This window comes from Jaculus jaculus, chromosome 15, assembly GCF_020740685.1.
Source record: "Jaculus jaculus isolate mJacJac1 chromosome 15, mJacJac1.mat.Y.cur, whole genome shotgun sequence".
Taxonomy (NCBI): Eukaryota; Metazoa; Chordata; class Mammalia; order Rodentia; family Dipodidae; genus Jaculus; species Jaculus jaculus.
Window position 1 is genome coordinate 52,677,458 of NC_059116.1, and position 27,015 is coordinate 52,704,472.

A 27,015-nucleotide genomic window follows, 5' to 3' on the forward strand; every position below is an offset into this window, starting at 1 on the left:
CCTGAAACCCACCACCACACCTTAAGATCCACCCAGTGACACTGCCTCCAGCCAGGTGGCTAGGGATGCAAATGACAAACAAATAAACAACTGAATATATTGGGGGCCATCTATTCAAACCACCACAAGATCTCTCTAATTTCTTGACATATTGGCTTAGGGCTATATATGCCTTCCTCATAGGTCTTCCTGGATATCTCAATGAGCCTTGTAGGTTGTGTTATTATTTCAAATTTGTTTCTAAGATTTTTTTAAAATTCTGTTCTTTATTTCATCAGTAACACTTTCTTTACTCACAACTATGTTAGTTTCCAAGAATTTTTGAAGTTTCTATATTCTCTCTTTTTGTTGAATTCTACTTTCATTCCATTGTGATCTGATAGGATACCGAGTATTACCTCAATATAATTTTTTAATTTTTGAGGTTAATTTTGTGGCCAAAATCAGTTCAAAATCATCAGTTTTGGGCAAGGTTCCATGAGCTGCTGAGAAGAATGTGTTTTCCCTATTTCTTCAGTGGAATACCCTTTGCCTGTCTGTGAGGTCCTGTTGATCAATGATATGGTTTAACTCTGAGTATTCTCTGCTGATTTTCAGTCTGTAAAACATATCTGAGTGTAAGAGTGGGGTACGGATGTCTCCACTATTAGTGTTTGGACCTATTTATCTTTATGCCCTTTAGTGTTTTCTGAAGTTGTGAGTTTCAATATTTGGTGTATAAATATTGACAATTATATTATCTTCTTGATGAATTTTTTCTTTATTAAAATGAAATCTTTTGAGTATTTTTGATGATACTGATGAACAGTCAACTTTGCCTAATCTAAGGATGGCCACTTCTGCTTATGTACAGCTTCCTTTTACTTGGTAGTTTGTTTTTCGTCCTTCTAAACTAAGTTTATGAATATATTTGTTGGCAACATGGGTTTCTTGGTAGCAACAAAAGTTGGATCTTGTTTTTTAATCCAATAATTTGCTTTGTTCTTTCTTCTTTCTTCCTTTTTGCTGAATTAAGGTCATTTACATTTGTTTTTTTTTTTTTTTTTTAATAGCAAGAGGCTTACTGTTTCCTAACATTTTGTTGGGTGATGTTCTGGTTGGTTAAATTGTCATTTATTTCCTTTTCCTCTGAGAATATGATGGTTTGTTGTATCAGGTATAGTTTATTCCTGCCCATGTCCATCTATTTCTTTCATGGAGTGCATCCTATCTTATAATCTCACAGATGGGGCTATCTTTTTTGTTCTTCCATGCAATGTATTCCTTTCATTTTTTTCTTTTTATTTTATTTATTTTTTTGTAGAGCTGGCATGGTTAACATAAATTACAGTAGCTTGTATTTGTCTTGGAATATGTTTTTCTCCATCAATTTTAATAGATGATTTTTCTGTGTATTGCATTCTTGGCAGTTGTTTATCTCCAGAGTTTGTAATATTTCATTCTAATCTTCTTGGGCTTTTAGGATTGCTGATGAAAGATCTGAGGTTATTCTTAGGTTCTTGCCTTTGTATGTGAGTGGATGTTTGTCTCTGGCAGCTTTTAGTATTCTTCCCATGAGTTCTTGACATTGTTACTGCAATATGTCATGCAGAGATTCTTTGGTAAAAGTCTATTTGGCATTCTGTATTCCACTTATGTTTGGATATCAACTTCTGTAGATTTAGGAAATTTTCCTTTATAATTTTATTAAATAGTAGATCAATCCCTTTTGCACTTATCTCAGCTCCTTCTTCTACCCTTTTTATTCCAAGGCTTTGATACAGGAATTTGGGATGTCTTTGAGAGTAGTAGAGTCTTTCTCAGCTCTTGGGAGGGCAAAAACTCAGGAATTAGGCAGAGTGAACACTCACTGTCAAGCAAAACTTCTACTGAGTCAGTGGCCTCTGGATTCTTGTCTTGTGAATTTGACAAATGAACTACATAGATGAGAGGATAATATTCAGGAAAAACAAAATTATTGTAGCTTAGAGTTTAGGAGGAAGAGCTTTAAGAGAAGGGGAGATTAAGAGAAGGGGGAAATTCAGAGCCCTTGTCTAAGAAGAGGACATGAGAGGGTCCCCAAGTAATGAGAAACCCACCTAATGACTCAGCTTTGAGTCTTTTCTTATGAGTCCCTGGATGGGCAGTTGGACTGGTCAGTTCACTCCACTTGTCTCCACATGCCCAGGCATACACACATGTATATGAACACACAGATATACATAAATACAGAAAGAGAATTGGCAGCTCCTGGACCTCTATTGTGGATAAGGGTCTAACTAAATATTTTACAGGTGGTTATGCACATAGCTGGGCTTAAAAGCAGTCATCAATGTAGTCATCAGGCATGATTTTGTGCCCTTGACACAAAAGACACAGAACAATGTCAGCAGGTGCTTTTAAGTGTCAAACTAAGAAGCTATTCCTGCAGTTTGGTGTTCAAAGTCAAGTACTGTCCCTTCACAAAAAAGAATTCTCTGATTCTGAATGCCAACAGTACTGAGCTATAGTCCATGATTTGGATGACACCTTGGCTCTCTCACTGCAAAGATTTTCAAGGAAAGACATCTCATGGAAGTCAGAAAGGGAAGAGAAAGGTGTAGAGAAGTGACTTTCATTTCAGGTTATGATTCAGCAGATGCAGAATATACCTGAAAATATGTGCCTAGGGAATGTTGAGGACAGAGAATCCTGAAGGGCAGGATTTAGAATCACTATGGAAACAAATTTCTGGGCATGTCTGAGAGGTATTGTCTAGATTAGATTAATAGGGGTGGGAAGACCAACCCTAAATGTGAGTAGTGCCCATTCCATGGTGTGGGGTCCTGGACTGTGTGGAAAACAAGCCCGAAACACCAGCACTTGTCACTGATCCTCACTCTGAGCTGAATATAACCAGCATCATCATGCTCTTGCCGCCACACTCCCACAAAATGGACTATTTCCTTGAAGTATAGCAAAAATCAACTTCTCTTAAGTTGGATTATTGGGCATCTAGTCACAGCAACAAGAAAGTAATTCCTTTCACATGGGTGGTTTTATCCTTTTGAGACACAGCATAGCCTGACAATAAGGGGTAACTCACAGGAGATGAAGACAAATGGTGTTGGGATATATTTTCTATTTTGGTTGTAGTTAACTGCGTATTTTGTATTAGGAAACATAAACTATAATCTACTTCCTTTATTATTACTATTATTATTATTAAATTTATTTTCTAATATATTTTCTCTTGGGATACAATATTAAAAACATTGCCTTCATTTTTTACAGTGTAAGGAAAAAAATGCAATATGAATCTGAAATTCAATCTTTAGTGAAAGTGAAGATGAAGAATAATGATTACCTCAAGCAGCTCTACAAGACTGCTTATCAGATTGGTGCTGTTTACCACGTAACCAAACATAAAACAGAGGAGTTAGAAGAGAAAATATCAGAAGTGAGAAGAAAATTCAAGGTTGTGTATATTTGTGTTCTTCTTAGCTGTGAAAAAAATAATCTGGATTCTTTTTGTGTATGTGTGCATGTAGGAATGCATGTGTGTGGGAACATGTGTAAAGGCCAAATGCCAACCTCAAAGGTTTTCCTCAGACCCTTACTGACTGGCTTGTCTTAGAGCTAGGATCATTTGCTGAATTGAGAGCTCTTCAAATTGGCTAGACTAGCTAGCCAGCTTCTCCAGGGAGTCCCCCCTCGTTGTTCCCCAAGGACTTGCATTAGAGGTGCGTGCCACCATACCTACCCACCACTGATATGGAAGCTGGGGATGTGAATTGTAAGGCAAGCACTTTATCCACCAAGATATCTCTCCAGATCCTTAGATAGAATCTTACAGATGATCTTTCTTATCTTTCTTGATAGTTACATTTTGGTTTAAGAGATAAAAATCTCTTATGTGGATTAAGAGCTAATAGCATTGTTTGTCTATGTGTGTATATATGTGTATATATATATGTGTGTGTGTGTGTGTGTGTGTGTGTGTGTGTGTGTATGTATGTATGTATATACATATATATATATATATATATGGAGAGAGAGAGAGAGCGAGCGAGCTAAGGATCAACCCCAGGGTCTTATGCATGCTGAATACATGCCCTATCAACTGAGGTACAGTCTGAACCTTATTAATAATAGTCCCCTCTGCAGATCTTTAAAAATCACTTCACTGATAATCAAAAAGTCATCTTTCTCTTAGAGGTCCATTTTGGATCAAGTAGGATGAGGGTTCAATATAATGTAATGTAACCACCTCTTGCTATTATCAATCATAAACTCCTTCCTTTTCCAAAGCAAATTTGGTCCAGTTGATAACATCTGGACATTGAAATCACATGTTTCTTAATATGAACCTTGGTTTTGTTGACAATTTGCAATGAGAACATTGAAAATATTCTTAACTTTTATTTATCTAAGGTTCTCATATCTTAAATGACTATAGCAACACCTATGTGTACTTCTGTGAGGTTACTAAATGATATTGTACTTATTGACCTTGTAGCATGACTGGCTACATATCCTCAAATTAATAGACATGAAGATTACTCCATAACACTAGCTAACTTTGCTGCTCCAGCTAAAAAAGAAAAACTTAATACCTCACACACTCACTCATGTCTTTTTCCTTACAAGTGGGTTATGTGTGGAATTCTAAGTACACTGTAAAAATTATAACTATTTGTTGAATGCCCAATTATTTAATAAGTTATCTACACATTATCTTCTTTTGCATTCTACAATAATCTCATGGAAAAGAAAATGCTGTTATCCCAGTTTTACATATGTAAACACTAATATTTGATAATGGAAAACATAGTGATGTATGGATTCATATGTTCTGACTGCATAAATTCAAACTTTTTCTGGAAAGTAATTCACACACAGAGAATTTTAAACGTACATATAATGTGCAAAACACCAATATTTTAAAAAAATAGGATTTTAAGAAGATAACCAGGTTATAGAAATGAACAAAGTCAGTGTTTAAAGATGTTTGTAATTAGTTACATAATTATCACCAGAAAGTACTCCATGAGGACAACATGATGTAATTTGTGTTGCTGAATTGCCAGTATTAAACAATATTGTGAATAAAATGCTCAGCCCATGTTCACAAAACCATGCATATGTAATTGAAATATATACTAGACAATGTAGACATGAAAATTTCTTAACAATGGAATATTAGTTAAATATATGATATCAGGATTTTATACATTTGCTCAATATGTAATTTTTTAAATAATTAGTGGGACTTCTTGTTTTTAATTAGTATCCAAGGAAGATCCCAGTAGAGTGAGTCTCCCAAAGATAACAACTTAAAACTTTGAACCTAGAAACCAAATTACCCTGAAAGTAATATCTATGGTTTGGGAAGTCAGGATAACTTATGTTTTTTGTAATAAAAAAAAGTTTCTCCAAAAAATCTTCATATTTATCTTTATCAGGAGATAATATAAAAAACAAAATGGGGAGGGAAGAGAGAAAGGAAGGGTGGAAGATAGAAAAAAAGAGAGGAAGAAAGAAAGAGAAGGAAAGAACAGGGAAAGAAAGAAAAAGAGAAGAAAGGAGGGACGGGAGGGAGACAGAGAGAGAAAGGAAGAGAGAGAGAGAGGAGAGGGCTGCCACCAGATGGGTGTTATGGCCATTGTCCCCGCAGGCTCAGCCTTGCCCTCTTAATTCAGACTCTCCTTTTACACGCACAAATCCCCAATTTGCTTTCAAGATTGTAATTTCATTCTTAATCTCAAACTTTTCCTCAAATCTACAACCCTTTTCTTAGCTCCTGTCTCTCGCTGGAAGGGAAATTAGTGCTACTTCCTTGGCTCTAAGCTGCGTTGTAGTTTTTGTTCGCGTCCTTTCCCCCCTCTCGGAAGGCTTCCAAGTAACGCACACAGCCTCTACTTTTGTCTGGCGCGGGTCTCCGCCTGTAGTACGGCTCTCTGCTGCCACCTTCTGGTTTCTGGCTGCTATAAAGCCAAGACGGCAAACAGGTCAGAGGTGAGCTCTTTTCAGTACAAGAGCCGCTATGGCTCCTTTTCTAAACCCCAGTCCTCCTTCAGGCCTGTCAAAGTGATCTTTGAATAGCCTTTGTTCTTTTTCTCCAAAACCACAATTGAATCGCTGTGACAGAAACATTATGGTTTGTAAATTTTAAAATATTTTCTGTCTTATCCTTCATAAAGCATTTTTCTGATTCTTCCTTTAAAGAAGTGAACAAGAGGCAATGCCAGCAGCAATTGCCTCACTGGGTGGGGGAAGGCAGCTGAAGAAGGAGCCAGTGCTGAAGGGGCAAGCGGGGACCTCACTGTAAACTTGTCACTGTTTCTCAGTGGATGTCTGCTTGGCCTGTTGCTGGCCAAGGTTGGTGGGGAGAGGACCTCAGGGATGATGAGGGTTCTGGTTTTCCCAGTCTATACTGGTACTGGTTCTGCAGGAGGAAGTATAAAAAAGAGAGCAGCAGCTGTGGGAGCCCTTGTTGCGGCCTGTTATGCCCTTTCACTGCCCTCTGCTGGTCATAGCTAGCTTCACTCCAGGGCCTAATTCCCCGTCTCAAATCAGGGTTCAAAAGAGTGGATTGGGAGCTAAGGGACTCTAATGTGATGATGGGCACAGACATAAAGTTGGCATGGAAAGTTCTCCTGGTCATTGGACCGGCCATGTTAGAACGTTTGAGCCTTTCTGAATCTTAGTCCTCCTCACTTCATTACAGAACATTTCTTAAGACACCATGCTAGTTGCTTGACAGAATTTTTCTTAAGATGGATTCATCTTCTTGTTAATGCATGATTCAATTCAGGTTAAAATATTTGGGTTGGAATATAACAATGTCATAACATCGTGCCAAAGAAATATATCAAAATATCATGGTATACATTTATTCATTGATAATCACATTAGGTTTGAACATTATGACCTGAAAGGCCCAAGAATTCAGAAGCCCAGAAATACTATCACGCTCCAAAGGGAGCTTAAGCGGGCCCCTGCATACCTCAAACTCCAGGCTTTACTCTCTGTTGGAAGCAAGTAAAGAATCCCTCTTCTCATTATATCAGAGCCCGCTCCTAATATAAAACTAGGTAAAAAGGGCATGAGATAGCCCTCAAGGATGGGAAATGAGTAATGAAGTGAACCACTTATTTGGTTTCTGTAAATAGCCTGCACCATAAGCCTTAATAGCCCACACCGTAAGCCTTAGTAGCTCGCACCATAACCTGTAGCAGCCTGCCTCAGACCACCAAGGTCATAGGAGGCTGATACCATACTCTGCTACCCCCACCTAAGGACCTGCACAAATGCTGACCACCAAGGTCATAAGAGAATGATTGGTCCACGAGGGGCTTGAACAAATTAAACTAATTGGCTTAGAAACTATGGGGTGGCACAAACTGACTGGCTCGCACCCTGCGGGCTCCTGATATTAAAAAAATGATTGGTCTAATGCACAGGCTTTGTTAGAAACCCTATAAAAACTGTCCCGTTCCTGCATTCGGGGCTCTGCAGTCCTCTACCCCTGTGCAGTGTACGACTGTGGGCCCCAGCGCGCTTGGAATAAAATCCTCTTGCAGTTTGCATCAAGACCGCTTCTCGTGAGTGATTTGGGGTGTCGCCATATCCGGGCAGAGGGTGGGGTCCTCCTCCTAGGGTTCCTTCAGACCAAAAAATTGATCCATTTCTTCCATATTGCATATTGTAAGACTATGCAATTTCATTTTTCTAACAAATTTTCACCCAAAGAATTTAACATCTATTAGGGTTTCTTAGTTGAAGTTCTTATTGGAACAACTGTGCTATGGAAGTTTTCTGAGCTTTCACTTTCCTTTATCGTCACTTGGCAATTTGAAGAACTCCAGGATTGAGCACGACAAGAGTGACAAGCCACGTGCTGGCAGCGTCTGCCACTTCCCCTCATGTTCTTGCTCCTTGTGTGTGTGCTTCTAGTGACCTCCTGTGAACTTGATGGGATTTAGAGTCACCATGGAAACAAATCTCTGAGCACCTCTGTGAGGAATTTTCTAGGTTAGCTTGAGATGGGAAGACACCCCCTAAATGTGGACAGTGACATTAGAGCATTGCAGTCTATATAAAGTGAAGGGTAACTGAGCACAAACACATCACTCTGCTTCCTGACTGTGTCCTGACTACACTGTGACTAGCTATCTTCTTGTTCCTGTCACCACACCTGTCATGCCATGATGGAAAGTGAACCTTAAGCTGAAATGTACTTTTTCTTTCTTTCTTTCTTGTCAGGTATTTATTTGGTCACAGCAGTGAGAAAATTCATTAACATGGGGCAGTTTTCTTGCTTCCTCCCCATATCAAAGGAAAAACTTATTATTTTACCAGCCACCCTTATGTTGCTAATTGCAAATGAAAATCTGTGTGATTATGACATTTTATTGGGTCCCAAGTCTCAGGACATAGATTTCAAAAAAAAAAAAAAAAGTCAGGGCTGGAGAGATGCTCAGCACTTAAGGTGCTTGCCTGCAAATCATAACAACCCAGTTGGATTCCCCAGTATCCATGTAAAGCCAGATGTACAGAGTGGTGCATGCATCTGGAGTTTGTTTGCAGCAGCTCGAGGCCATGCCACACCCATTCTCTCTCTGTCTCTATCTCTCTTTCTTTGCTTGCAAATAAATAAATATTTTTTTAGTAAAAACAACAACATATTTTTGCGTTTAAAAGATTCCAGAACTCAGGGCTGAAGAGATGACTTAGTGATTAAGCACTTGCCTGTGAAGCCTAAGGACCCCAGTTCTAGGCTTGATTTCCCAGGACCCATGTAAGCCAGATGTACAAGGTGGCACATGCATCTGGAATTCATTTAGTAGTGGCTGGAGGCTCTGATGAATCCATCCCCTCTTTCTCTGTTTCTCTCTCTCTCTGCCTATTTCTCTCTGTGTCTGTTGCTTTCAAATAAGTAAAAATAAACAAAAAAAAAAGAATCTAGGACTCTTAAAATTTATCTTCACAGCCTAGCAAACAAAAGCATTTTGTTAATCTTACACCTATTTGTTTTGTATATCTCAACAAGTAATATGTGAGGGACACAGTGCTGGCCATCTAGCAGGAGGAAGAAGGATCTTACAGCAAAATGATCTGGAGTATACCCTAGCTATAGTGCTAGGCAGTTAGTTGATAGTGCTGATTCTTACTTGATGACTATCATGTGAAAAATCCCATGATGTCTGTGGCCTCAGTTTTCTTATCTTTGAAAGTTGACAACAGCACCTACTATAGTTTGAATCTGAAATATTCCCCAAATGTTGTTAGATTTGGCTTACAGCGTAGTACCATTTGGAAATGGTGAAAATTTTAAGATGTAGGTTTGGGTCATAGAGGGAATGCCCTCCAAGGAGATTGTGAGGTCCTGGTGACCTCTGCCCTTTTTCCTCTTTGCTTATTGGACAATTGAGTACTTGGCGCCACCCTAAGTTCCTGCCATTAAAACAAGGGAGCCAGCAGCTATGGACATGGACCTCTGAAAACCAGAAACCAAAACACACCTGCGTTTTGATAAACTGACTGGCTCCAGAATTCATTACAGATGGAAAGCTGGCTAGCAGTAGCTATTTCACTTAACAGATGTGAAGGTTCACCAATATACTTCCACAGACACATAGCTCTCCTTTACCACAGCATTGTATTAATTGAAATGAGCATCTATTTGACCTTTGCCTCAATTTACAAAGTCCCATAATACACAGGTTTCTGTTAACATAGAGCTTTCTAATTAAGCAAAACTTCCCTGTATATTCAAAACAGTGATAAGGTATGGTGATCCAGCAAATTCTCAAAAGTGGTACCCAGAATATTAAATCAGGAAAACTTTGTACAATCACCATACTTTTCTCTTATTTCCTAGCTCCTCCTTGCAAACGTTTCCTCTCATAGTGCCGTCTATGTTTGACCAAGCCAGCCATACTTCAACTCTGTGCTAATCCACCCTCCACCCTCTGGGTAATTGGTGCTCATTTGCCACTGGTTCTGTGCTCACAGAATTCGTCATGCCTAAGTGAGGGAGCATCTCTCTGGAGCTTGTAACTTCCTGGGCAGAGGTGTTTAGGCCATTGTGAGATCACTAGAAGATTGGTAACTCTTTACCAAAAGTCTTGGTTCCAGCTTTCAATCTCTTATATAGGCTGCTGAGCCACTTAATTTGAAGGAATATTTCAGTTGCCTAGAAAGCCTCCTGGCAAGATGGCTGTGTACAGACAGGACATGAGAATCAGAGGCTGGTCCTTAACAATCTAGATGACACTGGGGTCCTAAATCAGTAAATCAAAAGTCTCTGAGATCTCTGTCAGGTTGTGTGACTTAGTGTCCTACTTAAGTGAAAGACTAAGCTCCCAGAGACAAAGTGGCTATCTTTGTGTGTTTGGGCATTGTCTTAATATTCCTGTATGCAAAATAGATACTTTTAAGATTCAAATAGAAAGTTAAACCAAGATAATTGTACAAGTAGGCATGTAATATATTTTAGCCATCACTATTAATGATACCAGTAAAGTTTTGTCATTGATGGCAGTGTGTATTTATGTTGCCTGTGGATGTCACTACCCGGGTTTCACACCATGGACCATTTAGTTGCTTTGCTTGAGGTTATTCCCCATCCTGGTAAATAAAGCCACATCTAGAGACTAGTGTGCAGGTTGTCCTTGCCACTGTAGTGTGACTGGGGGAAATGTAAAGCCTATTATTGCTCCTTGCCCCTAGTTGTTGCTGGAACTATATCTCAGCTCAGCTTGTCATTCATCCCTTTAGTGTCCCTAGGTAGTTATAAGGGTGTCCCTTAACAAGCATTCTATGAACTAAACTTAAATGTACAATCAGTGCTGGAGGGAAACTGCTTGGGCCAAAAAGATGAGAAGAGAAGTGTTCTCGTGGTCCTGCCACATGCTTTTTCAGGAAGCACCCAGCTTCTAGGCATATTTCCAGAGTCCTAGTGGAACAGTCATGTTGCCACTAGGAGGTTTGGTGTCTTAGAAAGGCCTTGAGTGATTATATAGAAATGCCCTAGTAGCCTTGGGTTTGGAGCAAGTATGAAGTGAATAGCCCAGCCAGCCATACATACTTTTTTCTTCTGGAGACTAGTCATTTGCCTGTGACAGAGAAGTTGGGAAAGAACCTCTCTCAGATGCTGGACTGGACCTCCTCCACAGCATTTCCCTCAAGAGAGTGCAGAGTCATTCACTGTAACAGGGTGAGTTGGCTTTGACAGACACACTGATTTCTAAAGGTACTCACTCATTCCTTCTTTCATTTTATTCTGGTAGTTCCAGACTCTTTGTCTATTTTATAATTTCTCATATGCTGCCTATAGTTATTTTCAGCTTTACAGCCAAATCTTTTGTGTACAATATTAACTTATCTCAGTTAAGAGACTTAACTTCAGTGAAAACATGGCTTACTCTCTGATTGAGCAATGAAATCTGGAAATGAGAACCACTTGAGAATCTCTCTGGCTCCTTTGTGCAAAACTATGCATATCTTTTGAAACTGGAGACAGGCCCAGTCTTTGGAACAGAGGAAATATGTGGATGACTTCTGACCTTGGGTGTGTGTCATCATTTAGCAGGCAAGACTATGAATATAATTTAAGATATTTTATCCAGGTAACATGGAGATGTTTATAATTTTTTTGGGCTTTCATGGTATGAGCTTTTATAAAGGAGATGTTCTAGTCAAATGGAGAATTTGATCCCGCTTTGCAGCTTTGCTTTTGAATTACAACTAGCTTTTTTAAATATATAGTTGAATGGTTATACTGAAAAAGTAATACTGAAAATTATCAGACAGTGTTGTAGAGAAATTGAGGACAGTTTAGTTTTTATTTTCCAATTATTTTGATCTTTAGTTTCTTAAAATTTGGAATAAAGCATAGCCTATATGAAACAGAAGTTGTGTTCCTAAATTAAACTGAAATTTGGCTGTTTTCTGATATTTTATTACTTAATAAATTTGCCTCAATATCAGAGTTTTTCAAAAAAGATTACGGCATGCAAATTATGAATAGTGTACATTATAACTTAGAACATACATACATTTATCTTGTCCATTGTTCTTAAAACTATTTTGTTAATATTCTGTAAAAAAAAAAAACTTCATTAAAATTTTTTGTAACATACAGGGTAGAGAAGATTTCTTAAAAAAACTCACACGAGGTGAAATCTCTACTGGAATGATAATTCAGGTAATAACAATTTGGCTTAAATATTTTCTTCTTCCTCTAATTTGCATTTAACTTAGCATTTTAAATTTGCCTGTAATGAGGCATCTTTTGTCAGTGCTTGGTTTGCAAGCTAGCACTTTTCTCTCCTTAGCTGATGACAGTTGCCCTCTGTGTACAGCTAGAGTGTCTGCTGAAGCATAAAGACACTGACCTCCCATACTCATATCTCATTTTGTGCCTTAGTGAAATTTCTGCCAGTCTAGTAAAGGGCGGTAGGATCTTATGCCTAAGTGTCTAACTCTTCAGCTTCCATTGTGATGATGCTACATATTCTTTGATTTTGGTGGCTCTCACTCAAATCTCTTTATTTAACCCTGAAAGCAGACTGTGCTATGATATTTCTATATTAACATTGTGAAATGAAAGCATGATAAATATCCAACCCAAAGTTTGTTCCTTGGAGTGTGTGTGTGTGTGTGTGTGTGTGTGTGTGTAGTATGTGTGGGGTGTGCATGCCCAGTGTGCACACATTTAGAGTCCAGAGTAGGATTTTTTTAATTAAGAACTTTAATATCTAACCACAGAACATTTGATTACCACATAACTTACATGCCACTAATGTACCCATGGATACAGAGAAGGATGTTGGATGTCCTCTGTCACTCTTCTGCCTTTTTTCCTTGAGAGAGAGAAAGTCTCAATAAATGGAGCTCACCCTTTTCTGTTTGACTAGCTGACTGGGGAACCTGAGATACACTCCTTCCCCCACTCCTCTCAAGGCTGGGGTTACAGATATACAAAGCCATATCTGACTTTTACATGGGTGCTGCAAATTGAACTCAGATCCTCATGTTTGCACAAGTGCTTTTACCTGCTGAATCATTTCCCCATCCCCCAAAGTTTAACTTTTTAATCTTTATCTGAATATTCTATGGAATCTAGGTTGGATATTTGGATCCCTAAAACAGTACTAGAGTGTTTTCCATTCCCAAACTCACATGTAAATTATGTTTATTATTATAAGAAAAATAGAACTACAAACTACAAGGCAAAGGATTTCTAGTGAATGTGAGATGATCTGAATCTTTGCTTTAGAGTAAAGCCAATTGTGGGGACTTCTTTTGTAAGTTCTTACATATTTGCTCAAAAATTTCATAGTCTACCCAGCCAGTTACTCATTCATTGTTTATAATTGTCATATACATATACATATACATATACATATACATATACATATACATATACATATACACTATACATATACATATACATATACGTGTGTGTGTGTATTCAATTATATATTTTTATCTTGTTTCTTGTAATCATTGTTTTAAATACTGTATTTGAACCGATCATTTTTATGGTGGACTATATTGTTTGATTTTTAAATACTAGCACTTAATAGGGGCTTAATTAGGGCTTATGTAATTAATGACTAATGAATTATTTAAAACCTTGGCTTGCAGAAAAGATTGTATTCCATCCAAGAAAGCCAGTTTCTGGAGAGGCAGGATCTCGTGAGGATGAAAGCCCTTTATGCCTTGGTACTGTCAGAAATTGAGTTGCCTCTGCAAAAGCTTGAAGAGGATGCCATGCGACTAAGAGCCACCCACCAAGAGCACACTGAGGTAAGCACTCATAATTACTCACTATGGCATCATTTATTTCTACTTAACAACTAATTTACAGGAATATGTATGCTGGCAAGTTATAAGTGTGAGTTTACTATGGACCATTGTGACTCCTCATTGGAAAATCATAGACACCTGAAGTTACTCTATCAGGACTGCTCTATGGGTCCACAGTAGACCTACCTACTAGAACCTATTGCCTAGAACCCTATAACTTATCTTAGACTGTCCTTAGGAAATGTTTCTTTTTTTAAATAAGTGAGCAATGACTTCTCTGGAGAGATAGACCAATATGGAGATCATAATTCAGTCTTCATTGCTTCTTAATAGATTGCTACAGTGATTTTGACTTGAAAATGAAATATAAGCCATCTTGACATTTACATAGCAAGTTTTTGATGCATGCAGAAGTTAAGACAGCTATGGTGAAAAATAAAGCAAATGTCGATAAAATATTTTTGAAACTACAAGTTTGTGGCAGTAACTGATATTACTAGCCCTTCCCAAAGAAAAACAAATAGTAGAAAAATATGTATATGTCTCATCATTTATCTTTTTGAGAAGGAGAGGGTGTGGTAAATGTTATACATTCTTATCCTGTCTTGCAGGAAGAATACACATGTATTTGTTAGGGCCATTTTAGTAAAATGATTATTATTATTGTTTTGCAAATGATGATGCAACTTTATATTTCTGGTTGTTTATTAACGTTCAAAATGTCTTTATTTTAAAAATATGATTCACAAAGGTTTACTATTGTAAATATTCATTTTAACCTTCAAAGTCTTCCTGTAAAACAGGCAAGGAGCTTACTTGTGTCATAAACTTAGGCCTTGCCAGGGTGAGTAACTTATGCAAGGTGTGAAGCAGGAAAACATGAATTCTGACTAGTGCTGTGTTCACAAATTCTAAATGCTTGTGCTCATATGACAAATAGATGACCTGAATTAGTACCTAGGAGGATAAATGATTTTAATACTTACTACCCCTTGCTTCATTAATGGAAATTTGTTAATTACATCAAGAAACTCAGTGGAATTGTCTGAGGATGATAATGAATCACACAAAAGAATCACACAAAATGGCTTTTGTTTTCCCTTATTTTGTGATAGTCATGTAGTTACAGAGTGAACCACGTAGTCTACAGTATGTAGTTCAGCCACCATTTAATATTGTATTATTTTTAGGAGTTAATAAGTGATGAGAGTATCCATTTAGCACAGGCTCTATGAAGAAGTAAGTTACCATACATTTTTGTATAGTGATTACTGATGATCTGTGTTCGTAATTTTCATTGCATTTGAGGCTTAAAATATGGCACTAAAAATGTATAATTTCTTCTCATGCTTATCTATTTTGGGACATTTAACTAATGTTGATTAGAGTTTTAATGTCTTAGACAATACAAATAGAATATCTGGATTTAGAGTATTATAATAGTTTTCTGTAATTCATGGTTACTAATTCTTTCCTTTTGTTTATTACAATAAACATTGTCATTATTAAAATAGTCACTTAGGTACTGTTTAATTTAAGCCAGAATAACTAGATAATGTAATTGCAAATATTGCACAGCTTAAACTCTGAATGTCTTTCAGACACTTAATGATATACTTAGGAGGAAAGAACGTGTTAGAAAAAAGGTGGCAACAACAAGAAAAAAATTGCGAAAAAAGAGCAAGAAAACCCGCCATATGTTAACAAAAACTGAGGTGAGAAGTTTTACTTTTTAAAACTTATTTTTATGTTCTTGAAAGAAGGATGGGAGATATCTCTATATAGATACAGAAAGGGAGAGAGAGAGAGAGAGAGAAGAGTATACCATTGTCTTTTGTAACTCCAGATGCATGGACCCCTTTGCGCATCTGCATTTTATCTGGGTTCTGGAGAATTGAACCAGGATTGGTAGTCTTTACAAGGAACTGTCTTTAACCACTGAATGATCTCTCCAGCCTGAGAAATTTAATTTTAATTTTTTAAATTTAATTTAATTTTGAAGCCACATCACATGTGAAATCCCTGCTTTTCCCAGTGTTTGGTCAGTCTACAAAATTTGCAACGAATAACAAACAAAACAAAGCAAAATTCATATCAGCCTGTGAGAGACTACTGATTTCTGTACTTGTTGCTAGCACTTGGAATTTTGAGGAAGAACATGAAAAGAAAAGAAAAAAGATTAAAGATAGAAAATAACATAGATGAAAAAAAGAATGTATTTTTGTGTTTCAAAACTTCTGATTTTTAAAGTCTCTGATACCATAGTGTTAGAAGGCCCTTGGTTAGGTTATTAGGGGTGCAATTGAATAAATGGAATTAGCAACCAAAAAGGAAATTCAAGGGCCTAATTAAAGGCAGAGAAGGTACCATCTCTGAAATAGAGGGACCCATGCAGACATGAAATCTGTTGGTGCTTTGTTCTCAAATTTTTCAGCCTGTATAATCATAAGAAATAAATTTTTATAATTTATGGTTTACCTTGTCTAACATTTTAAAATATTTTATTTATTGATTTGAGAAAGAGGGAGTGGTGGGGAAGAGAGAGAGCGTGCCACTGCAAAAGAACTCCAGATGCATGCATCACCTTGTGCATCTGGCTAACGTGGGTACTGGGGAATGGAACCTGGGTCCTTAGGATTCACAGGCAAGCACTTTAACCACTATAACATCTATCTATCCCTAAGATAGTATTAATAGCATTATGAATTGCCTAAAATTGAAGGAAGAAAGAGAGGGAGGGAGGGAAGGAAGGAAGAAGAAAGGAAGAAAAACAAGTAAAAATGATCTTAGTAAGGGAATCATGATTATATTTTTTAATAGATGGATTTTATATCATGATGGATCTAATGTTTTAGCTTCAAATCCTTCAATACAACATTTCAAACTATACAGTAGTCACCATTTAACAGAAACATGCTAATAAACTAGCAAGTATTTTATTTTAAAATATTGTACTTTAAATCATTAATATAACATTTATTCTTATAGTAATGTATAACTTGACTATACAGGTTAATATTTTAAATTTTGTTTTAAAAAAGCACTTTCACTTATCCATTCACAATTTTTTCCATCTGTCTCACTTTTGCCATGTAAGCAAATTATTTATTAAGTTCAGAGAATACATTGACTGGGAATGTGATATTATATTTTGATAGAGGAAATATCGCTACTATCTTTGCAATGGCAAGACTGTGTGGATTATAAGTCTAGTTATGACACTCTGTTGGAGACATAGCTAAACTACAATATTTCTCAGCCTGAAGCATACAATTCAAGAGCAGAAATAATGTTACAATATTTTCAGTTTGTTTCTGTTTCAGCTAGGACACTGTGAACAGAATTATATAGGCAATCCCTTCACCCAAATGAGTACTTCTCTCCTGCTGCCTCCTTTCCTTTCTCCTGAGGTTTTCACACTGAAGGCACAAAATAGCTCTCACATATTTCTCCTTATTTGGATCATATGTATCCATTACTAGGATCTATTCTCCAAGGTGCACAGCAAGAGTACTTTAGAATATCATTGTTATTAAAAGCAAAATTCACATTTTCCCAGTGGAAATAGGCTGAAGTCCAAACTTAACTTGCAGAGTCAACCACCATTTTAGTGGGCAGGAGTAGACAAGACAATAGAAACACTAGTGCTTTGTGAGCAGTGTTGTCATATTACTGTAGCAAATTGCTTGCTGTGTGTGGCAGTGCACACCTACAGTTCTCACACTGGGAAAGGGTCAGAAGTTCATGGTCATCCTTGGCACATCATCATTATGGGGCCAACCTGGGCTCCGGGAGTCCTAATACCATGACTCATCAAAACAGAACAAAATACGACAAAAACAAGTAGAGTGGAGCTGTAAACTTGTGAATGGGCCAAATCAGAAATGAGGTTATGTCTAAGAATGGGGAGAATTACTAGTAGAGGAAATTTACATTTACTGTGATATGGTAAAGAATAGAAAAATACCACAAGCCTAAAAGAATAAATGCCACTAGAAGGCATTCAACATTCAGTTTCTATGCTCAATATTATCACATGATTTTAATTTTGATTTTAGCCTTTTAAAAACAGACTTTGAAAAATGAAGAGATCATGAGAGAATGCTATATTCTGTGGAAATGCAAGTAGTTTAGTATTGGCCAGATAAAGAATTATGGCCATGCTATTGAACTCTGTTTCTAAGGAAACTTTTGTTCTGGTACAATGTCAACAAGAATTTATCACCTTGCATTTATTTGCTTGTGGACATGATGGAAAAGTAATATTCTACTGAGTTGTATCTCCACCATCTTTTCATTGTTGTTTTTGAGGTAGGATCTAACTCGAGACCAGGCTGACCTGAAACGTACTCTGTAGGCCCAGGCTCACTTTGAACTCACAGCCATCCTCTTATCTCATCTATCCCAAGTGCTGGCATTAAAGGTGTGTGCTTCCATGTCTGGCATACCAAATCCCATTTAAAAATATAATTTTCATATTTTGAAACAGGTTTTTCTTCCATACCAACACGAAACTAGCTTTTTATGTGAAGTGTCTAACTTCTTGGAAGCTAATGTCACCCAGGCTAGGGACAAAATAGTGCCAAAAATAAATGATTTGCAAAGGTTTTGTTTGTTTTGTGTGTTCATGTAGGGGTGTATAAATGTGTGTACATGCAGAGAGTGTGCACATGTGTATGTGCAAGCATCTGGAGGACAAAGAACAGCTATTCCTCTGGTACTGTCAAAATTTTTAGAGACAAGGTTTCTCATTGGCCTGGAATTTGCCAAGTAAGCTTATGGATCACAGGTCTGCATCACTAGGCCAGGTATTGTTATGTGGATTCTTGGATCAAACCCAGGTTTCCAGATAGTGAGTCTTGTACTTTATCAACTAAGCTACCTCCTTGGCCCTAAGCCTCTGACAATGTCTCATCTTATTTCTCCTATGTATCTATTTGTGATTGGCCTGTGGCATGTGAAATGTTAGGAATTTCTTCTCTACAAACCCAGCCCACTTTAGGGACAACTTTAATAATTTTGTTGCTATGACAGGGGACATATTGCTCACCAAAGCCTAAGTGATGACATCTATCAAAAGTGCACCAAAACAAATTTTGATTTTCACTGACATCTAAAAACACCTGCTGGATGATGGGCTCTACCTTGTTGAGATGGTTGATTCTGAAAGCTTAGTTTTCCATAGGAATGCATATTTTAGACTAAAGAACAAATTACAATATGGGTCTGTCCTAAGGCAACTTTGTGAAAATTAATTTACTTTAACATATTGTACATCAGTCATATTCACATTAGGTTGTGCTCTTATGTTCCCTCTTCTTCTTCCCCATTCCACTGAAGTCCCTCTTCAGTAGGGACTGTGGGTCATTGATGCACCAGTCAGTCTTTAGTTTCATTTCATATAATATAAATATTTCTCCTTTTACTAAGTCAACTTGTTGACTGTCATGATGCTGCACCCAGAATTGCCCATCCTTCCCTGGATCCTATATTATACATGTATCCTTTGAACTTTCTTTAGACTGACTACTTCCCCCACTGGAGTGCTGTAATATCCTGTTATTGTCAGCTCCACAATGTTGGGATGAACATCCAATCAGACACAGTTTAGGGGAGGGAAGGATTTATTCCAGTTTACAGATCCAGGGAAAATTCCATCAATGGCAGAAGAAGCTGCTTACTTCTACGCATCCAAGCAGAGAGAAAATCTGCAGCAAGAAAACACCAAAAGTAGCAAATACACACCTTCCAGGGTGCACACTTCTCTCTCCACACCCTTGGGAAGGAATTAGATTTGTCCTTAGTGACATGACCCCTCCAGCAGAAAACACCTGATGACCAAGAACAGCTTGTGGGGAAAAAAAAAAGGGTTTCTTTTGGCTTACAGACTGGAGGGGGAGCTCCATGATGTCAGTGGAAAATGATGTCATGAACAGAGGGTGGACATCACCTCCTGGCCATCATCAGATGGACCACAGCAACAGGGAGTGTGCCAAACACTGGCTATAACACCCCTAAGCCTGTGCCCAACAAAATACTGCCTCCAGTAGGTGTTATTTATCAAATTGCCATCAGCTGGGGACCTAGCATTCAGAATACCTAAGTTTATGGGGGACACCTGAATCAAACCACCACACCTGCTTTAAAATAGTTACCTGTTGTTCTTGAAATCTATATGGTTAGAGAAAGGGTTAGGAAACCTGGGAGAAAACTAGGTACTAAGAAGCAACTGAAGTCTATTGAGTCTGCAAGGAAAGCAGCAAGAGTGAAAAGCAAAGCTGGAAGGGGGAACAATATTCCATCACTCAGCAGTAACACTCACCATCAGGAGAGATCAGGCAAGAATGCTTGAAAAATCATGTCAGCTAGGAATTGACACAGTCATCACAAGAAATTGTGCTAATGGTAAGTATTGGTTTTTGTTTTTGAAAGATTAGTGCAACATATTTTCTTAGCCACCTGCCAATATACAGAATGTATACTTAGAAAGTAGTGGCTCCAAGTTGGTATGTTGAGAAAGCATGTAAGAGCATGTAGAAGAAAGAAATAGAAAAAAGAATCAAAAGAGTTTTAACCTAGCTTTTAGAAAAATTCATCTGATACAATAGTGGACAGTATAAGTGTAAATTGTTAGCTATATTGATAAGAGGTTCACAGTTGTTTTGAATTGATTATATAGTCAGTGTAATTGTGTCTGTAAATTACAATGGATTGAAGCACCATCCATTCCCAATAAAATTTCCCTGAATTTTTTCAGGGAAAGCGCTCAATAATTAACCAAGAATTAGAAAAGGCTAAAACCAAAACAATTATTTTAAATGAGCAAACCAAAGAACTGAATAAGGCAGTGAATGCATTGCAAGATGAAAAGATGAATTATGATCAGAAACTTGAGAATTTAAAGTAAGTTATTACATTTTATCAAGATTATAGTCATATTTAATTTAATAAAAAAATTAGTAAAAATCAAATGTCTATATTTAAATTTTATTTTTGACATAGTTTATGTTTATTGTCATAATTTTATGTGGAGCATTTGTGTGGTATTTAATTATTTCCATTAGTATAAATATAATTAAGGTGTTTTCATTCTTTATTTCTTTTTTTCTTGAGTAACGTTTTATCAAGTGTGTAAACATTTTTCATTCTAATATTAAAAGAATTCATTAATTTAAATATTTCTTAGCATTTATGAGCCATGTTTATAAATTTATGGTTTCCTCTAACCTTTATGGAATATAATTTTGAGATAAGATTTTTAATAACAAATAGCCCATATAACCTTATATAATTTATTCACACCATCTTCAATCATCTCTTATGAACTCATCTCATTAGTCAGAGATACTCTACAATTTGCAAAGTATTTGGCTTAAAGTGATCATGCTTCAGGCTCATAGGTTCTCAATAAATCCTCAACTGGAACTCATATTCTCAGTTTTCATTCATCTTAGTTTCATTTTTGTCAAACATTGAGAACTGGGTTTGGAAGATTATCAAAGCAAATATTCACAGATCACATTTATGATAGGCTGGCACAATAAAATCTAATATCTCAATCATCACAGTCCTTGAAGGATAAAATATTTTAAAAGATAGGCATTGCTTGATATATAATTTAATAGAACCAAGAAAATGCACCCAACAAGGATTTATTCATCTGGTAGTCTAAATTAAAACTTATCTTCTATATGCTCATGATCTTACCTGAAAAAGACTAAATTATCTTTGCAATGTCATGTAAGAACATTGAAGAAAAACATTGTTTTTTTTGAGATATTTATCTACATTATAAGACTATTACAGGTTTCAAATGAAGACCTAAAATTATATGTTACATTAAACTTATACAGATCTAACCAAGATAAGATGAAAATTGCTTTTCAGACTTCTTATGACATAAATCCTAAATTTGACCATCTTATGCCTGGATTATCACACATTTCAGACAAGAATGGTTGTGCTAAGGAGATGGTTCTGTGAGCAAAGCACTTGCCATGGTAACATAAGAACTACAGTGCCCATGAGAAAATGTCAGGCATGGTGGCAGACATGGTGGTATGGCCTTGTGATCTCAACACAGGGAAGGGTCAGACAGGAAATTCACTTGAATTCACTGATGAATTAGTCTACCAAATCTGACTCCAGGTTCAGTGAGAGACCTTGTTTCAGCAAAGCAGTGAGATATCAGTGAGGAAGGTATATGACTTCTACTTCTGGACTCTATATACATCTGCACATATATACCCATGCCTATGTGCAAAAACACACAAAAGAATATTTTCTATGTTCCAGCAGAATACAGTCTATCAGAAAGTAAGCACACATAAAGGAGAGAAAATAATAGACAAATTTTGTAATATTTCTTACAGAACAAGAAACTGATATGAATAATTAATTTTTAAACAGTGGTTTACTTTTCCATGGCAATAGATAATAGCAAGTATAGCTGTCACTGAATGTCTTGTTATTGTGCTATAGCACTACACAATCGATGTATACCATCCCATCAGCTTCTGAAAGAAACTGCCTGTATCATATTTCCAAGTGAATTCTGAGGAAACAGAAATAGGAATTTTAAGTGATCACACTATTATTGCACACCTAATGTGTGGCAGAACCAGCACTATCTGAAACCCATCCTGCAGCAAAGCATATGCTCTACTGACCTCACACATCAACACTCTAAACTACATTTATAGGAGATTACAAAAAAATAAACTGCATGAGGAGTTTTGTGAGGGAATGAACTACAAGAATGAAATTTTGGAATAAACTATGACAAAGAACTATGGGAATATTCCTTGGAACATTACAAATAAATTTTCTGAGAATATTTCTATGAGACACTTTTCCTTCTATATTCCTGACTTGTAACTCACCCTGAAGTTAATCTTATCTCCATTCAATCTACCAGCTTAAAGCAATGTGACTGAGTACAGATGACCAATATTGACAGTGTTTGGAGATGTTACCTGACCTTAATCTATGCTCTTTGCCCTACTTCCTCAGTGGCCTGTTTGCACAATTGACACAAAACAAATGTATAAGCATTAAGTGTTGACCATGGAATTGAAGCCAATGTGGTTGTAGCAGACAGCTTCAGGTTCACTGAGATGAACGTCCAGACCAGGCACAGTTATGGAGGAAGGGATTTATTGAAGCTTACAGATCCAGGGGAAGTTCCATAATGGCAGAAGAAGCAGGCCTGCCTTCACAGGCCCAAGCAGACAGAGAGAGAAGTACAAGCCTAAAGGTCAAAAGCCTAAAGGTCAACAGCCACAGCACAGTTCAGGAACTCCTGCTAGGCACACTTTGCATATCTTTAGATTGAAATAGGAAACCCACCACCACACCTTAAGATCACCCAGTGACATTGCCTCCAGCCAGGTAGCCAGCAGATGCAAACTACAAACAATAAAGAACTGAATACATTGGGGGCCATCTATTCTATTCAAATCACCGCAGTGGTCAATAACAAATTACCCACAGAGTTGCCACAGATCTGTTGAACAAGTAGTAGTAATTCTTCACATATTAATTTTTAAACAGAAGCTGCAGCTGCAGAAACATCAGAGCATTGAAGCAGTAACAGCAGTAGTAGTGGGTTCACTCTTGGTTTTCATGATTCCAAAAGACAGTTTCCTTCTTTCAAACTCTGCTCCGAGAAGCAGCCAGCCTACTCTTGTGTAAATAAATCTAACAGTCAGAATCTGTAATTCTAGGGTTGTGCCCCACAATTGTGCATCTGTGGGTATTTTTTCAATAGGTTACCAGATTAAGTTAATGATTATTTATTAAAAATATAGCATGACCAGACTTCCAGTCTAGATGGCATCTGCCTACCTATACCATACCTCCCCAGGAAGGAAAGGCAAGGCATTAAGGGTTCACTGGGTCTTTTGGGATAGAGAAATCTCTAATAGATCTCCAGTGGGAGGGTGGAGAGGGGAAAAAAAGGGGGGAATCAGCTTGCTGTTATGTAGCCCACCAATCCCCCAGATTCCCCAAGCAGCCGCCCTATCCATAACCCCAGCCTCAGGATACTCCTGCACTTACTGTAGGAAAGAGGACCCAGGCCAGGATAGTTCCACTTGCCTCACTGTATGGGGCAATCACCCAGCTACCCCTGCCCACTTGCAACCTAGGGCTGGATCTGCCTGCTGGCCCACTCAAGCTCAGGCACAATCTGTCCATCTGCTGGCCAGGCATGCATGCGAGCTTGGGTCCATACAACCTATCTGCCTGTGTAAGCCAAGGCTTCTCTGCCCATCTGCCTGCATGCCACTCTGGCTGCATGTCCATGCATGAGCTCAGGCCTGTTCTACCTACCTCCTGCGCAAGCTTATGCCCACTCTGCCTGTCTGCCCGTGTGAGCTCAGGCCAAATCACCCATCTGGCTCCACTTCCTCCACCCATTGAGATCACAGTCCTACTTTCCCTGCCCATGCACTCTGATGGGAAGACCACAGTGCAAAAGGAATAGCATGAAAAATCAAATGCAAGTAAATCCAATAAAATCACCCAAGCCTACAATGAACATCCCTAATCAAAACATAGAAGAAACAATAGGATCAGAACACTAAAATGAAGCTATGAGCAATGCAACCATGGCCAAGCAACTGGTAGAACTTGCAGAAAAGCAACAAAGGACCAATAACCATGTGGAGCTGCCATCTCTAGACTAGACATAATAGATAAGAAAATGGAAGGAGTTCAAAGACAGTTAAGAGATATGAAGAAGAATGAAAAAAAAGAGGACCTCAAAATCAGCTAGTATTGCTAAATGAAGACATAAAGAAATACAAGGATGAATTCCAAGAAGCATCAAGAAAAATCAGATAATGATGTGAAAAGGGAACTTGACAGAAGGATGGAAACAATACATAGAAAAGTAGTAGAAAATGAAAACCTATTTGAACAAGCCCAAAACTCTTTAGAAGCTCTCAAGAATAGAGTCAGCCATGTGGAGGATAGAAACTCCAATATGGAAGACAAGACAGAAGAAAAAATTTGAGAGTTTAAAAGTTTCAATAAGTTCAAAAGTTTCTGTGGACAGAACATGAGAGAATTGGGGGACACCCTTAAATGTCCTAACATTCAGATCATAGGAATACCAGAAGGGGAAGAAATTCAGACCAAAGGCATGGAGAAATTATTTAACAAAATAATTGAAGAAAACTTGCCCAACTCTCAAAAGAAAGGCACATCAAGATACAAGAAGCTAACAGAACTCCAAACAGATTGGTCCAAACAAGAAACTTATCAAGATATACTGTCATTAAGTCTCTAAACATTGACACCAAAGAGAAAATCCTAAAAGAAGATCGGGAGAAACAGCACATCACTTTTATTTTTTTATTTTTATTTTTTTTTTGGTTTTTCGAGATAGGGTCTCAGTCTAGCCCAGGCTGACCTGGAATTCACTATGGAGTCTCAGGGTGGCCTCGAACTCACAGCAATCCTCCTACCTCTGCCTCCCAAGCGCTGGGATTAAAGGCGTGCGCCACCACGCCCGGCTAGCACATCACTTTTAAATGTAATCCCAACAGATTTATTTCAGACTTCTCAATGGAAACCCTGAAAGACAGAAAGGCCTGGAATAGGACATGGCGAAGTCTAAGAACCTATGGCTTCTACCCCAAACTACCTTACCCAGCAAAAATATCCCTCATAATAGATGCTGACAAAACTCAGCTTTACAATTATATGACACAAAAACAAACCTACAGAGAGTATTTTAGAAAATTCTCCACACAGAATAATGAAATAATCAACCTCAAGTGCTTACAGAAGCAGATCACAATCATCAAACTAAGAGAAGGCACCAAAAACTTTAAAGTCTATGACAAAACCAAACCACATATACAAACACAATAATGGCAGGGATCAAATCAAACCTCACAGTCATTACCCTAAATATTAACAGCCTTAATTCACCCATCAAGAGACACAAGCTAACAGGATGTATCAAAAAAGTAGACCCTTCAATCTGTTGTCTTCAAGAAACCCACCTCACCACTAAGACAGACACCTCCTCTAGGTGGAGGGTGGAAAATGATAGTCCAAATAAATGGGAATAAGAAACAAGCAGGAGTAGCTATACTAATATCTGATAAAATAAACTTTAAACCAAAAATAATCAAAAAAGACAAATAAAGCCACTTCCTATTTACAAGGGAATAAATCATCAAGAGAATATCACAATCATAAATCTTTATGTATCAAACACAGGGGCACCACAGTTCATAAAACAAAACCTACTTGACAAGAAAACAGAAATAACTACCAAGACCATCATAGTTGGGGACTTCAATACACCATTATCAGTAATACGTAGATCCTCCAAACAGAAACTCAATAGGGAAGTAAGAGAGTACAACAAAGCCACAGATAATTTAGACCTAACAGACATCTACAGAACATTCCATCCCAAATCCACAGACTACACAGTCTTCTCAGCAGCCCATGGAACATTCTCTAATATAGATCATATACTGGGTCACAAAGCCTGCCTCCATATATTTAGGAAGATTGACATAATTCCCTGCATGATATCAGATAATAATGATATATTGCTAGAAATTAATAACAAAAGACCCACCAAGAATCCTATTAGCTCCTGGACACTGAACAGCACACTTACAAACAATAAATGGGTAGTGGATGAAATAGAAAGTGAAATTGCAAAATTTCTAGAAATGAATGATGATGAGAACACCTTGTACCAAAACTTATGGGACACAATAAATGGAGGCAGCCCTCAGGGGAAAATTCATAGCACTAAATGCCTTCATAACAAAGGCAGAGAAATCCCAAATCAATAACCTAACCATTTACCTGAAGGCACTGGAAAAGCAAGAAAAACACAACCTAAAAAGCTCCAGATGGAAATAAGTAATTAAGATCAGGACAGAAATTAATGAATTGGAAATTAAGAAAATTGACAAAACAAAGAGCTGGTTACTTGAAAAAATAAGCAAGATGACAAACCCCTGGCCAATTTGATCAAGAAAAAAAAAAAAAAGAGAGAGAGAGAGAGAGAGAGAGAGAGACTCTTCAATTTAACAAAATTAGAAATGAAGAAGGAGAGATGACAACAGACATAAGTGAAATTGGGAGAATCATCAGTACTTATTTCAAAAGCCTCTACTCCACAAAACTGGATAATATTGAGGAAATGGGTAAATTCCAGGACACATACCATGTACCATAGCTAAATATGGAAAAGATTAA

General features: G+C 37.5%; 1 protein-coding gene across 1 annotated transcript in view; it reads left to right on the plus strand.

The window, feature by feature from the left end:
* Positions 1 to 27,015, plus strand: part of Ccdc178 (coiled-coil domain containing 178) — a 612,453-nt gene that overhangs the window by 217,271 nt on the left and 368,167 nt on the right. The window contains exons 13-17 of the mRNA XM_045134754.1: positions 3,253 to 3,436; positions 12,110 to 12,172; positions 13,618 to 13,779; positions 15,381 to 15,494; positions 20,537 to 20,682. Of these exons, the coding sequence (XP_044990689.1) occupies positions 3,253 to 3,436; positions 12,110 to 12,172; positions 13,618 to 13,779; positions 15,381 to 15,494; positions 20,537 to 20,682 (669 nt within the window). The remainder of the gene's footprint in view (positions 1 to 3,252; positions 3,437 to 12,109; positions 12,173 to 13,617; positions 13,780 to 15,380; positions 15,495 to 20,536; positions 20,683 to 27,015) is intronic.